The 15,963-nt window shown below is 38.0% G+C and overlaps 1 protein-coding gene across 1 annotated transcript in view; it reads right to left on the bottom strand.

Annotated features, from left to right (window-relative positions):
• gpc5a (glypican 5a) overlaps nucleotides 1-15,963 on the bottom strand; it is a 141,917-nt gene that overhangs the window by 52,376 nt on the left and 73,578 nt on the right. Inside the window, exon 8 of the mRNA XM_022191554.2 lies at nucleotides 2,552-2,714. Coding sequence (XP_022047246.2) covers nucleotides 2,552-2,714 — 163 coding nt within the window. The remainder of the gene's footprint in view (nucleotides 1-2,551; nucleotides 2,715-15,963) is intronic.

Genomic DNA, 15,963 nt, shown 5'->3' with positions numbered 1-15,963 from the left:
GTCTCATGGTAGCCAATTCAGGAACTGAAGTAACTTTGCAAAACTAGATTTCAGGGAGTGAATAAAACTAAATGAAGTGTTTCAACCATTGAGAACAATGATAATGTGCTACCTCTTCGGGTTTTGGCAACGGCTAATGTCGCTTTGCAATGAGTAAGTGTTTATTCATGACTAGCGCTCTGAAGTGATTGGTCAAATGAGGGTTTAACATGTATTTATTAACCTGCACCATTTTATTTCTTACATGTCTGCGTTAGCTTCAAACAATGAGGACGAATGATTCAGTGGACAGTGGGCTGCTTATTTATCTGTGACCTTTATTCACTCCTACAAGTTGAAGAGGTGTTTTTGGATTAAACCTCCAGTATTGTACTTTTTCAATAAAAAAATAAAAAAAACACTATGCCTGCAGATAAAGACATTCACACAATTTAATGTTGCAGAAAAACAGTAGTTCATAGCGGTTTGTGTGAAGTGTGTGAGACTGTTCATGATGATGTCCTCCATGCTGCTGTATTCTTGGATTGCAGCATTAAAGAAATAACTTAATTCCACGTGACAACAACAAAATCCAAACACGTACACCTACACAAATTGTTAAAAATACAAAAATACAACTTTTGTAACTATAACTGCAGAATCCTGCAGGGACTGACCAGAGGTCCGGTTCAGGAAAAGGGGAATCCTCAGCGTTTGGGTCAGGCAGCGGGGGACAGATGCTCGACAGAGGTCACAGCAGACAGTGGGTCATAAATATGGCAGACAGGCTGATCTGGCCTATGACAAGGAAAGGGCGGCTCTACTGTAATGGGTGATAAATGTCAGAGCCTCCCTACAGCCTCCGATGAGCGATTGCTAAGCGGCTTGCCTCGGCCGCTGAAGCCTCCAGTCAGACTGACAAGCAGTAGAGGAAACATTTACGCGGGTAGAATGGCTTGTTTGGATGACCCCCCCTTCCTCTCTGTCGCCATGGGCAAAACGAGAGCGGTGATTAATCAGGTTGTTAGCATGTTTGATGGAGAACAGAGGAGAGAGGAGAGGAGGGATCCGTGTGCCGAGAGGAGAGTGTGAAAGGTAACGAAATGAAGAGGAGAGCTCTGCTGCCGTGATTCATCAGGGGTTACCGATCCACCGAGGAGCAATAATTTTTAAAGTAACAGGCCTTGATTGCAATAATGTCCCCATAGCAACTATTATCTTTAATGGCTATTATTATTGCTGTCATAAAAGAGGAGACTGGAGCAAGTCTTAATAAAACATTATATTACGCAACTGCACCTTTGAATGTCTTCACTGATCAAAAAGTACTTTCCTTCAAAAATCCTGAAACTTTAAAATGATAGAAGGGCAAAAGGATGAATTTAACATATGCACTATAAATTAAATAGCATATGAAGATACATATGCATTCCTTCTTCTATTTATTTTATCAGTCTAATTTCATTCGTTTGGTGTGATGCTGACCTGGTGCATGTGCACTGATTATTCTTCACATTTTGTATTTAAATAATTATTAAGTTTTGTGTTATAGCTCTCAAAACACTATTAGCTCATTACAATTGCAGCAGACTTAGGTACAAGCTACTTTCAATCTGCAGCCCCTAAGCAGGTAGATGACCAGTTTTTAACCCCAGTTTTTGGAACAATTTACAGTAACTTTACAGATTTTCACAGGTTTGTTCAATTACAAGCAAAACCCAGTGAAATCACAGAAAGAAAGCATTTACCGGTATTTAAATACTAACCGTTAAATCAGGTCATAACTGTAAATAATATACATATGGTCATTTGCTCTTTTGCAGCTTCTGACTGTAAAATTACACCATTTTTACTGTACTGAAATGAGTTAATATTGTCTTTCAGATATGTGCCATTATTTAAAAGGAAAGAAAAATTCAAAAATAAATTGTACGGCAATAATTGAAAAACAGCAAATATTCTGTAACTGTTATTTTACATATTTCCCTGTTTTTTATAATAATTTTTTTTACTGCAGGCAATATTTTGTGAAACTACAGAAAAAGAGAATTTATTTGCATGTTAAAAAAAAACTACACAATGTCTGCAGAAAAAGATCCACAGAAAACATTGGTATTTTCACAAACTGTGATTTGATCCCTTAAATATGTGACCACAAAAAACACTATTGTACTGTTTTAAATCAGATTGAAAAATTTGCATTATTTTATTGTTATTTGCTGTTATTTTTACTTTTTTTTTTTTTTTTTTTTTTTTTTTTTTTTTAGAGTTTTTGAATCTCACAGAATTCCACTGTTTTAACCTACTTTTTCTGGAGCCCTTGCTGCCAGAATGGCACTTCTTTCATTTTATTACAGATTTTTTGTTTGTTTTTACTGTGTACAAACATTACAATGTCAATACAATGAAAGCCAATAAAAGCTCAAAATGCACATAGAAATTTTTCATTATACCCCATCACCATCTAAAAAGGGTAAAATATGGATGCTTGTGTAATGACTGCAAGGCAAAAATGTGTTCATATAATCAACTGGCTGGTTAATCAATAAAATTACTAAAGGGTAAGACTTACATTTGGAGACTCTGGAGACTTTTCTCTTAACTTCACCTCCACCTGAACCACTGCAGCCGTCCTCATCATCACAGTCTCCGCTGTAACGTCCCTCTGCGTCGCCGCTTCCTGTTTCAATCTGGTCCAGTGAGCCCAGTTTAGGGATGGACTTACCCTGCAAGAGCTGGTTGTGAAAAGAGAAATACACATCTTTAAGTCAAATAAATAAATAAGATAAATAATAGAAGTAAATCCATTTATGTGTCCAAACTGTGTGAAATATCAGAATCTGTAATATATGTGTATCATATAGATGTTCGATATTCACAGTGAACATGGCCCTCTCAAGGCAAGGACAGTATTGAAAATGTTTTCAGAAAATCAAAGAAAAAAATGGAAGAAAATGCAAGAGGGCTACTCATTATGTTGCTCATCTACACAGTCACTGCACTGCAACTGTCTTTTTTTCTGTGAATAAACATTTCTGTTCTGGATTTTGCAGCTTCCTGGTTTTTTAATTGAATTTTCTAAAATTACTTTTAATACAAAATATAGTTAAATTCCTTTGTGTTAATATTTTCTAACTAAAACTATATTCCAAAAGATTGGTGAGCGAATGTTTTATAAACCAACTGTGAGAACTAAAATGACTCTAGACCACCTCCACCTGAATCTACACTCGAATGAATCCATAGTCGGAGCTACGTGATGCTCATCGTTCCTGGCTGCAGTGGCCTGCAGGGCAGCTAGACTTTCTGCTGTATTGCTGCACAGCAGAATCTCAATCAAAGACTTTGTGAACTCGACACCAGGGGAAATGCATACGCTAATTGGCTCATTTAAATTCATGGTGCGTCACTGGAAACAAGAGAGAATGCTTTGTGTTGATCAGAAAGGTAGTGTCTATGCTAATTAGTTTCTGCTGTGGTTCGGTGCAGGAGAGGGAAAGTGTCAGGGTTTCTGCCACGTCTGAGCCAGGACATATCTCTGCAGTCTTCTCTACTAAATTATGACAGCTTAGAAGATGGAGAATATTGAGAGATTGGACAATCTAAGCTTTCCCTCCATGTGCATAATTGGCACGATTTTCTTTCCAATTATGTTAGAAATATGAACAAAAGTTACATTGAGTAGAATAATGGCGGTCTGTGGTGCCTGAGATTAGCCTGGTCTACCGGTTTGACTGAATTTGAACTCAGGCAGGTAGAGAACTACTCAGGCTGTAGTGAGTAGTGTTCAAAGGCTGTCAACTCTGAACCCATCTGTAAAGGAAACAGCATCTTGCAATCATTAGTCTGCACATAGGAAACAATATGCAACTGGAGCTATAAGATTCACTAATTTATCATCTGCATGGAGCTGGAAGGTTGAGATGAATGTATAAAAGAGGCTGTGTACATGTGTGAGTAAGATGAAACAGAGCTATTTTCTTTGACTTGCACATCTTTTTCTGAACAAAAGCGTAATTCAATATAATCCAGAAGGAACCTGCGGCCTACGGGCTAAAAGTAATATAGTAAAGTAGAAAAGTAAGAAAGTCGTGAGACCAACATATCATTGCTTTTGGTGTTTTCATGGAATCTGTTGGCAATAACTAGAACTGTGTATGGGTAGCCACATTCAGTGATGTTGTTTGAGAAACATTATCTTTTAGACAAGAAAAATCTCAAATAAAGGCAGCATATTTTAAAAAAAATCACCAACATGAAAATGGAGATGAGAGTGAATGAAACCAAAATGCATTCATTAACTGTGTAGTCAAACACTGGTTCTGTGTAAATGTCACACATCTGCAAAGTTCAGCTGTAAATCAGAGACGTCTATACAAAATGAAGTGCTTGAACTGCAGCTTTTTATACACGTTTTACCAGTACATCTTGGTCACTGGGAGATGACTTGATTTGCATCAAACTGTAGTAATGAAGTAATCAGATTCTATTAGCTAATTATATTTCACAGCAAACTCATTTGTTCCAAAGCTGAGAAAACATTCGTAATGTTTGACCAAGCCTGTCAATCAGCAGGCTCCTCAATTCTTTTGCTATTCTGGGCCAGGGGAGCAACTGCTCTGCGTCTAATTGTATTGAACACAGCACTACTACTCTTTCTGACACACAATGAAGCAAGCCTGAATTGCCTAACTGTGTTATTAGCCTCTCCTCTGTGAATGACATGGGGTTTTGTGTAACACTGGCTGGGAGGCAGGCGCTTTGATTTGTTCAAAGTCTGAGCAGGCCCCCTTGGGCAGGCCTCTGGCTGTTCTTGCAGCGTGTGGAGAGTCTAGTGATGACCAAATAATACCAATTCCTTTTTTCACCAAACAAAACTGCCCATGTGCCAATAAACTTTAACACTGCACACCTGATCACTGACTAATTGGTCATTTTCTGTTTCTTCTAAAACTGCTGTACCCGTTTAAAGATGGCACATGGTGTGAAAATGATAAACGCATTGGCTGCAATTTCATGCACTTATATTTAACAACAACATACAAAATAGCAAGTTAGAACTTTGCAAATATTCATTACGGCTTAAGAGTCATTCAGATCTTGATTTAGGCATTTTCAGTAGCTCTTTCTTGGGTCAATATATAATTGCGGGACTTTTTGTATCATAGTTGACATTTGTGTTTTTTTTCAGGCATAAAATCAACATGGCCGTCTATAACCAAACACCACATGGCATTTTTACATAAACATTCTTCTAAATATTATATATTCAATTGAGTAAAATTAAAATTGAAAGTTATTTATGAAGATACTGAAGTAAACCTGTTGACATGCGATAAATCTACACTTGACTCACACACTACTTTATGTTAAATAACTCAGAAGGCATTGGAGTCTTTTTTTTTTTTTACTTTTTTATTGGAGTCTTGCCAGTCTTTTCTTCAGGAGGAAATGACATCATGTGGAGCAGGTCATGTGACCTGGAATCAACACACTTCCTTGAGAGGTGTTTTTGTAATGAGTAACTTAGTAGAAAGGGATTTCTTGGACACAGATACAATTTGTTATTTTCCATATAAAATCTGATACATTGCCAAAGAAGAAATAAATCTGTCATGATTATCTCAAATTAATAAAAAAGATGACAATCAACACAATTTTTGAATAAGCTCATTTTATTATTCTTTAGCTAATAAGAAGGTGGTTGTTATTGAATTCAGACAGTTATTTAGTTGACATTTTAGTGATGTCCAGTCATGTTTTTATTAATAAGTGATTGATTCCATAATAAATAAATATAGTATTTGTAAAGACATGATCATAATGAATTAATAATAAAAATGTATGCAAGATATATCTTTCATTCATTCATTCATTTATCTCATGGACTTCAAAAGTCCTTCAATTATATACTGACCCACTAACAAATCACTTTTGGTTTTGAGATATTTTTAGGTTTTCTCACAAATATGAAATATGGGGACTTGCTCAAGGATGCTTAAAACTGCACAGAAAAACAGTTTTAATCTGAAATAAGAAAAGAACGATGCATCTATCTGACAGATAAACCTTCACCTCTGATCTGCTCTGTTTTATTATATATAAAATATATTGCAGTTCTCATTTTCTCTGCTAATTTTCTGCGGCTGCTCTTCACTGTTAATGAACACTTTTGTCCATCTGTTCCATTAAAACACATCTAATTGGGAGTAATTAATCAAAGACCACTGAACTTACAGTTTAAACATTAAAAACAGTAACATGGGAACAATCAAATTTCCATTTTTCTCAGTTGCTCATCTATTAAAAATTGTTTATATTTGTTACAACGCATGTATGGTCGTGACCATCTCTATGGCACCAATACACTTGTGTTTGTCGTTGAACAATTCTGTCACGCAACTAGGAGATTGGAAGAATAGCTGCAATACAGGCCTTTCACATCATAAGTATGAGCTCCAACACTGTACAGAAAAATGCCAACCAACTGCAAATAAAGAGAGCTGTGGCCCGACTGACTGCTTCTAATGGGACTCTGACATTGACGAGGGGCAGAAATTATGGCAGCAACAATTTTACTGTCAAGCAAAGTGGCGAACAAGTTCCTTTTGTGCAACACTGAACAGCTGGAGTTAAGTAACTCTACTCTCTGATTCGACCGGGACTTCATGGCAAAAAGCATCAAAGGGCAAAAGATAGAAAGTTTACTAGAAGGATTTTATACTGTTTTCTTTTTATGTAAATTTTGCCATGGTGCATTTAGTCAGAAACACAATATCTAGTGATTTGTGTAATCACAGGCTTGCAGCAATTTAGAAATAGCTTTCATGATTAAGGAAGTTAGAAAACCTCATCTTTGACGAAACAATCAAAGCAGCAAAAAATGACTGGCTCTGCTACAAAACGTGATCATACGGGCCGAGCTTAAGGCACAAAATGACATTTAAAAAGTTATTTAAATTCATTTTTTGTTTTGTTTCATCACCTTACGAATTAACAAAATGTATAAAACATTTTTTATCACTGTAACTGAAACTCACAACACAACCTGGCAGCACCCTCTCTACTGCCGACATAATTAAAAAAAACAAAAAACTTGCATGTAGCTAAGATTTTCTGTTTCAGACAACTCTTTTACGTCCACTGAGGATAAAAAAGGGTTTTCCAATCTTTTCACCATTTTGGTCCTGGCTGAAATATCAATATTGGATGGATTCTCATTGCAAGCTATCCACTTAGCCCTGAGCTTGAATTTTAATGGCTGTGGTGATCCCCAGATCTTTCCTCTAGTGTCACCGTCAGGTCAAAATGTCACTCTATCCAATAGTGTCGTTTGTGACCAAATACCTGCTAAACATTCCCTCCAGCCTCAACTGTGATTTGTCTTAGACACTAATAAGCAAACGTTAGCATCCTAACACACCATAATAAGGTGACTGACACTGTGAGTACTGCACCTGCTAAACGTTACAGAATTACAAATGTGTCTTTACGAGCATTAAATCACTCCTGCACCCAAGTGGAGTCTCACTGAGTTGCCATTGTTATAATTACATATTAATTTCATATAAAATTACTAGAGCTGATTTAAATTTTCTGACCTATTGCTCCTTCTGTGATATAGATGTCATTAATTGGCACACACGTGTACGTATATTCATCCCTCCTCTGTCTTAGGTAACCTTCAGTCCCCACTCTGAAAACAGCCCCGGCCACCTGTCACATTTTATAAACTCCCAAAACTCACCGCTGTACACATCACAAATTTCTTCATAATACCAGCTGCTTCCTCCAGCAGCTCAGAAAATCACAACAAAGACCGCGGTTCGCGAGGCGTCTCAAAAGATTTGGCATGGAAACCGAGGCTTGGCTTAACTTTCATCGCTGCACCATAGAGAGTATACTCTGACAGGCTTCATCACAGTATACGGTTTGGCAGTTTTGACTGCTCAGCACTGGAAACTGCAGCAAAACACAGTAAAGCCAGCATCAAAAATTTACTGGCACCGACCTGCTACGGCTGTATGATATCTTCATTACCCACTGCATAAGGAAAGCCCAAAGCATCATCAAGGACACCAGTCAACCGGCCCACACACACATTTTTTTTCCCCCCTTCTCTTGCCATCTGGAAGACGCTACCTGAGCATTAAATCACGCACCTCCCATTTCAGAGACAGTTTCTCCCCACAGGTAGTCAGAATAATGAATGCTACTCACAAACATACATGCGTGCGCACACACACAGACACTAAAACCGTGAAGTACGCAGCTCTGGGTTCATTGTGAATTTTCTGAGGTATCACTTAATTATCTGTTGTTGTATATTTTTTATTTCTTGTGCAAGATTGGGAGCAATACAGTGCAACAGTTTTATTAACACAGATATCTGGATGTGCCTCTGGAGTAAACAAACTGAAGCAGGTAAAAGAGAAAAAAAAGGATAATTAGACTCTGGCATGTATTTTTGGCTGTGAATACATTTGTTTAACCTCTGTATACAGCCATTATAAACAGGAAATCATTGTTTCTGCATGCAGTATGCGACAAAAAGAAGAAAAGGAAAATGTCACTGTGCTGTTGTGTAATGCTTAAAATTCTCACTCAGCTGTCAAGTAAAATTTGTGACCTCACACCATTAAGTTAGGTGCTGTAGCTGCGTCTAGAGTAATGGAACAAGGTGACTGCCATGTTAGTGCAGCTTGTAAATGTAAGGGCAACATCACTATATTTATCCCACCTACGCAACCACTCTGGTTAACATTCTATTCCCAGAAACCAAAACCCCAAAGTTTCGACTGAACCGCCAGTGACGAGTTAAAGCGTGCATTCATTGTCAGATTGCTGATTATGTTCAGGGTACGTTTCCTAAAGAGATGCAGGGTGTCGTGTGGCAAAATGACTCACACCTTCACAGAGCCAAGAGATGAATCGAGCAGCGTGTGGAATTTTAAGCTCATTAATATTCCCTTTGAACACGTTCTACTATCTGTAAATAGTGGGTGGGGGATAGAGATCTTCCAGTGATCATATTTGCCAGTCAGAAGGCAGAAAGTGTCAGGATGAGAGTCGGCTCCCAAGACACGCAATGTCATTTCCCATCTCGCTCTCTTAAGCGGCACCACTGACAGTGTGTTTATCCAGACCGAGTGCAGCAGCAGCGAAAAGGCAGCAGGTCAGCGAATGTGAATTTTAGGATACTATCATCATTCAAATTAAGCTGTGCTATGACTCAACATTTGCTTAGAGAAAATCAAGGATAAAAGTGCTGATACGCTACAGTATATTGTCTTTTCTCCTGGCAAATCCCACAAGAAGTGATCCTGCTAGTTTAGTCCTGAGTCGGTCCAACAGAGCTGGATTTTTCTTTGAAAACTATTTAAACATCTGTCAGCACAAAATCTGTCACTGGATGACACGGTTCTTCATTGCAATGAACATTTCGAGACTTCCTACTTGCATAATCCTGCTGCCATAAATATTCATCTGAGGTTCAAAATAGTCCCGAGCAAATTTATTCCTGATTGGCTAATATTTGCTCAAATTGACAGTGCCAAGTTATTATATGGAATTACTTGGCTAAAAAAAATAGAGTACATAGTAATTACTTGTTTTTAATGTAGAAATGTCTTCAGTAGGAGGAAGTGGGCTCCAGGATGAGTCATAAACAAGCCAAGGCATTTCCTCACAGTAAAGAAACGCAGACTAACGCCAGTCTTATCCTTTAACTATGATGTAAACAAATGTTTTCCATTGTCTGTTCAATTCAGTTTTATTTAGATCCACCACATTATAATGTAAGTCATCTCCAGGCCTTTACATGTTCAGATCAAGACTTAACTGCACCAATAATTCCACTCAGAGCGAGCCCTTGAAAACAGCGGGGAGGAAAAACTCTCTAACAGGATGAAACCTCAGACAAAACCAGGGACTCTCAGGGAGTCTGAGAGTGAACAGAGAAAAGAGGAGCGGTGAGAAACACTGTCAGAGGGGCCGTAACCACAATTCAGAATTTAATCTAAATTCCACCATATCCAAGCCTCATGCTTTGAAAATATCAGAGAAAATACAACAGTGAACATTTAAATACAAGAATGCGAATCAGTCAACACTGTAAATACACTGATTACGAATGTTTCATAAATTTTGCAATATTTTCACTGCAAACATTAGGTTGTGATTTTTTTTTTGCACTGCACTTTAATCACAACTGCACATTCATGCCATTCATAGAGGACACAGCTGTTAACATTTTAAAGAGTGTGTCATTCAAAACTGATTTTGTTGTATTTTTTCATTATTTCAGACCTACAATGCCATCACTTATGGATAATTACACAAAGAGGATTATGCTGCTGCTGCTCAAACTATAAGCACTTGCAGAAAGATAAAGTTATCTGCAGGTATGCAGCTTAGCTGGATTTGTCTTTGAATGTTTTTATTTACCGCCCTTACCTTCTGGGTATAATGAATGACACAATGAGTGTCGGTTAAAAAACAAATTATGCTGCAGGTTTGGGAATTTGTCTCCAATTAAGACACGGTCCTGACATTTCTGGCCTTACACATTCCTAACTGGGTACCAACAGGAATGAATCGAACAAGCTGAATTTGTATGTCGTAAGCAGTGGATAAGATGCACTAAAAAGCTTTTTTCTTTTACATCTAGAGACCTGGATGGTGGATATAAATAAGCCCCCTAACTGGACTTTTATAACAGTCAAATGTTGCACTGTGGTATGCAAATTTAGGAGCACAACAAATAAAATGTGAATATATTCTCAGTGTTAATCCTTTGGACTAAGAGGAGAGGGGATATGAATAATTCACAAGCAAAACTGCTGGTCAACCACCACATCAATGACTGGTAAATAATTCAGCCTGCAGACTGGGTGAGGAGCTGCTTGCCCCTGATTTTGATTGAGAGACACAGGGACAGGGCCTACTTATAGATTCTTGATGGGTTTTACCACATCAAGAGGAGAGGACAGGCAAGGAGGAGAGGAGCCAACAAATAATTCATAGGAAAGAGCTGCTGATGAGCAAGATGATGAAATCTGGAGTTTGTACGCTCAGATTGCATGATGAATTTGTCAATAGCTGCATTGCTGTTTTGTGTTTTCCTGCAGTCCCGGCTGTGGAATAGTAATCATACATTTCCATTTGGTCCTTGGGAAAACTGGAAACAGCTTCTGTACCGTTAGTTAGTCAAGGTCAGGAGCGAGTAAATGGAACTGGTAAAGAGCATTTTGGATATGTAGATGAAAAACATGAAAAAAAAATCTACATTTGCACGGACACATAATTCTTATCCTTGTAAAAATGCCAAATGGAGGCGTCTTTAAAGGTAATAGAATTTCACCTTTTGCCTTCATCCATATTTCAGTGTACACTTCTTTCATTCATGCACCTATGCACATGTTCTTTAAGGCAAGTTTCCTCTTATTAATAAGGTACACCGATGCAACGGTGATTTGCTGCAGTAATATACGGCACACGCAGATGTGCACAGCCACTCATGTGTACAATGGAATGAGTGTGTGCACTGGTATATGTAATTGATGTTTTCGCTGGTCATAAACCGAGCTGCCATTAACCCTCTCCTTCCACACACACTCACTATACTTCCTCTTCTGGCATTCATCAAGCACACATAAATTCAATATATTTAGATTTTGGAAAAAATAAAAATAAAAAAATCACCATTTAACACTGGCTGCAGTTTCAATCTCTTCTTCACCCACATATTCTCCTCCAGCCTCAGTTTCCTTCTCCAACAGCGGCATTGTCAGTGAAGTACATGATTAGAACATGCTGAGGCTCCCCGTTGAGGAAAGAACAGGCTGTATGGCTCAGAACATGTGCGATCAACACCTTCGAAACAGCAGAGGAATAAAATGCGACAGTTTGAAATGGATGTTAAATGACAATTCAGGTCAGACACGCCGGCTGACACTTGTGCTGCACTTCAGCAGCTAATGAGATGCCAATCAGGACTATTTGCAAATCAGACCCATTTGCAAATCAAGTCCCAGTGAGATGATAATGCAAACTAGACTCAAGGACTGTGAACACACAAGCTGCTAAATGAATCGCACCAGATGTACAATACAAAGGTTTGCAGCTCCTCGACACAACGCCATTTGTAAGGTTTTACCTTCCTCTATTGACGTCTGGAATGAAAACAACAAGTCATTTCCATATCTTTACTGAGTGGGAAGTTAAAAGGCAGCCAGTTTAGATGCCACGTTAACTCATTAGCTCTCTTACATTTACTGCTTCACAACGTCTGGGCTCAGCAGCATAAGTGTGGTACTTGGGACAGCAGGGTTTCCTTGTATAAGACATCCTGATCTCATTAGGAGTCCCTAATGAGTTTTTCTTTAATTAAATAAATAAACGTCCATTTTGGTGAGTTCTCAAACTAAAACTATAAAAAGGAGTTGATTGCCACATGTGATTTAATGCAAAGCATTAAACTGATGCAAATAATGCTGCCTAATTATCAGATGTGCTTCACTAATTTGACTAATTATTTGATGTAAACAATTAGAAAAAGGCACTTCTACACCCACACATGCAGAACACACAACACAAACACTCCATACTGGCAAGACATGAAAGCATATAGCCCAGTTAAATGCATGAGTGAGTGTACTTGACACCAGGTTTTCATTCTGGTAATTATTCAGATTATTATTCAGAGGTTGTTGAAAATTAGCTTCACATTATATATATACATACATACATACATACATATATATATATATATATATATATATACACACACATACATAAATATTATTTTCACCACTTTCTACATTGTAGATTCACACAGAAGACACAGCTTGCACAGGTTAATACTGCTGGCAACAGAATTCCTTGGGCAACAAAATAAACTACTGTTGTTTTAATAAAGGAGTCATGCAATAAATGGAATCTTTCCATCATTCTGTGAGCAACCAAGATCTGATTTTATGCAGCACAAATCTGCGAACACAGTGAAGGTGAAAGTTGGTTTCCTTCACTGAGAAGTCAGGTGTGCAGCTTGTCGCCTGCAGCTCTTCATCCAGCAGTTCGCTGTGGCTGTTCCTTCTGGTTCGATTACTTCCCGCAATATTTCAAACTGAACCGATGTCGAAAAGCGTAGAAAATTACCCGACTTGTTTTGTAGGTACATTTTGACGAACGACTGCAGTTGCAGAAGCTCTTTGACAAATGCTTTGCATTTTCTGTGACTACCTCATAATCCGGTGAGTCAACTTCAGTTTCCCCAATTAAAGGCTTTTATTGTGAAGCTACAGCTGTTGTAAATGTTCAGTTTGCATCAGCAGTACCTTAATATAACATTTTTTACTGAAATTTTGCCATAGATGCACAGTTGTGGAACTACTGAAGGTATGTAAATATTGCAATACTGCCCTCAATCACCACCGTTTCCTCATTTGGTGATCGATTACAGATTGCTTTTACAGAACACATTTACATAAATACAAATTAAACATTTCTGTTAAAGTTCATTAGCAGTGTGAAGAAAATGAAGCAGCAGGACTCCAACTTTTGACTGCTAGAATAAAGCACAGCAGGGCTCTTGCTGGTTGCTGCAGCTGGAATGTGCTCTGATAGATACTCCTAATTTTCTCAAATAAATATTTTATGTCTCTAACTGGACACGTATCGGTTTTATCTTTCATGCCAGCTTGCTGTGTTTCTCCACCAAAACTGCTCCTCCCAAAAGGTCTTTCGAGGAGAGATTTTAACACTATACTTCTGCTGACTGATTCTGCCTAGGGTGATAATTGCCCTTTTTTGCATCAGATTGGATAACCAATCGAATTTACATGCCCATGGACATATCTTCCGTCAGCAATTGGCCTCCCTGCTGCACTGCCAGTGCTTTTATTGCACCCAGAAGAGCCGTTTAGAAATGGGAAACATACTTGACAACACATTTCATATATTACAAATTGAGTATGTTGCACTTTATGAAAACAAGAAACAGTATTTTTATTGAGGGTTTCTGGCAGAAATAACATCATCTAAAATGCTGTCCATAACTGTTTCTAAAATATTTACCTCCAAGTAAGAGAAACCTAAAATTTTATAAATGAATTATCAGTCATATAATTCCCTCATCAGATCAAATTCTATAGATTTTGAATGCTGTCTGTTCTAATCTGGAGTAGCACAGTGAAGAAAACATACGCATCAATAAATTATTTTGTAAGTCAGTGCATTATTAACTGCAATGTGGTTCACAAGCAGCACAACAGAGCATTTTCCTTTGAGAATCGGTTTGACCCAGTGATGAATTGTAATTTGGCTTCAGTGTACTGGAGATGTTGCTGCGATTAATTTCTGGTCATTTGCATCTTGAATTCATTGAAATAAAATACAAAAGGAACCCTGGAAGAGCTCGCAGCAAGGAACAGCTCACTGAACACTAATCTGGGTAGTTTCCAATAATGACTACACACAAAACAAGCAAAGTTCACTATTTATCCTACAGCAGCAGGACACTATCGTTAGACTTATTTCGTCTGCAGGCGCTCGAGGCAGCGCTGGCACGGACCATAAGGATCTGGCAAACAGCACATGTGCAGAAGGGCAAATGTTGTATTTCAATACGAGTAGGTTTTAACTACAAAAATCACACTTTTGAGAGCTCTCCTTTCCACATAAACTGCTTTTTGAACAGCCATCACATTCAACTAGTCAATGCTGAACAGGACTTTAAATAGGCCAATTTTAAAATTGACTCTGCAAGTAAATGGAATAAATTGGCAGCAAAAACCTTGAAACTAGAGAGCAGTTGAGATCTGGTTACCAGTGCCTAAAAAGGTTTCTCATCATTTAAGATGTTTTAGTGACAGAAAATGTACTTCTAAAACATCCATTTACTGCCACTAGAGATTATTTTATGAGCTTCAGCTTTTATCAATTCAGAAGCAATGACTGGGCGAACATTAAAAAGTTACAAATATTAATTTGTTCAGTTTTCATGCATCCTTACTCACATTTCTACAATCTGACACGTGACTTCAGTTTATTTTTCGTTGCTATCTATGACAATTTCACACCTAACATGCACACTTGTTGAAAGACAGCTGAAACTGCATAATTAACTGCTTTCATTTGTATTATTAGCATTTACAAACAAAAGAGTTCTGGCGTTTCCATCAGTTTAATTAGCAGAAGCACTGTCGCCCTTTGACATTTTGTTGTTCACATTCCATGGGACCAACTTAACACCATCTTCAGTTTGCGCTGATTTAGGTGGGATATGTTTGTGTTTCTAACTGGGGGTGATGTTTTTCTAGCACCTGCGCCGAAAAGCGTCAAAGCTGGTGTAGAAGAAGCCTCATTTGTGTTGTTAGGCTCCAAGTGGGCGTCACACTCGTCTGATATTTCAGTGATATTCTACAGCTACCCTGATTATATGTATGATGCTAATGATGTTGTCAGATTCATGCTTCCTGACAGACCTAAACAGGAGTGAACAGCTTCCACAGAAAAGGTTTTTGCTGTATTTTCTTGCCCCTGTTTCACACATATCAGACAGAATACATAGACATTTTAACCAATTCAGCTTTCTACACAGGTGATGGACGGTTCACATTTTACTTCTACTAAGCACCTCTAAATGAAGCCCAAAGCACACTTTTACATGTGCATTTCCTACATTAGTGTGTAACTACAGTGGCGAGTGACCTATGGCTCAAAAAGGTGCCTGAAGGCAGCTCAGTCCGTCTATGTGAACATTTTTAGAGCAACTGCTGCTCGACCATCTTAACGTAAAATAAGGACATCTACAATATGCCAATACGTTTGTTTTCGGTACAACTTGTCAAACGTTCAGTTATCAAAGTTCAACAACAATCATTTTCTTTTCAATTTTGTGTCTAAGAATTTTATATTCAGAAAGTATTCTATGTGTTTTTATTTTGTATTGTTGTGACATGCTACAGCTACTTAACCTGGCAA

This window comes from Acanthochromis polyacanthus, chromosome 2 (genome assembly GCF_021347895.1).
Source record: "Acanthochromis polyacanthus isolate Apoly-LR-REF ecotype Palm Island chromosome 2, KAUST_Apoly_ChrSc, whole genome shotgun sequence".
In the NCBI taxonomy this organism is placed as follows: Eukaryota; Metazoa; Chordata; class Actinopteri; family Pomacentridae; genus Acanthochromis; species Acanthochromis polyacanthus.
The sequence above is the reverse complement of the archived record's forward strand: the minus strand, read 5'-3'. Positions and strand labels throughout refer to the sequence as shown.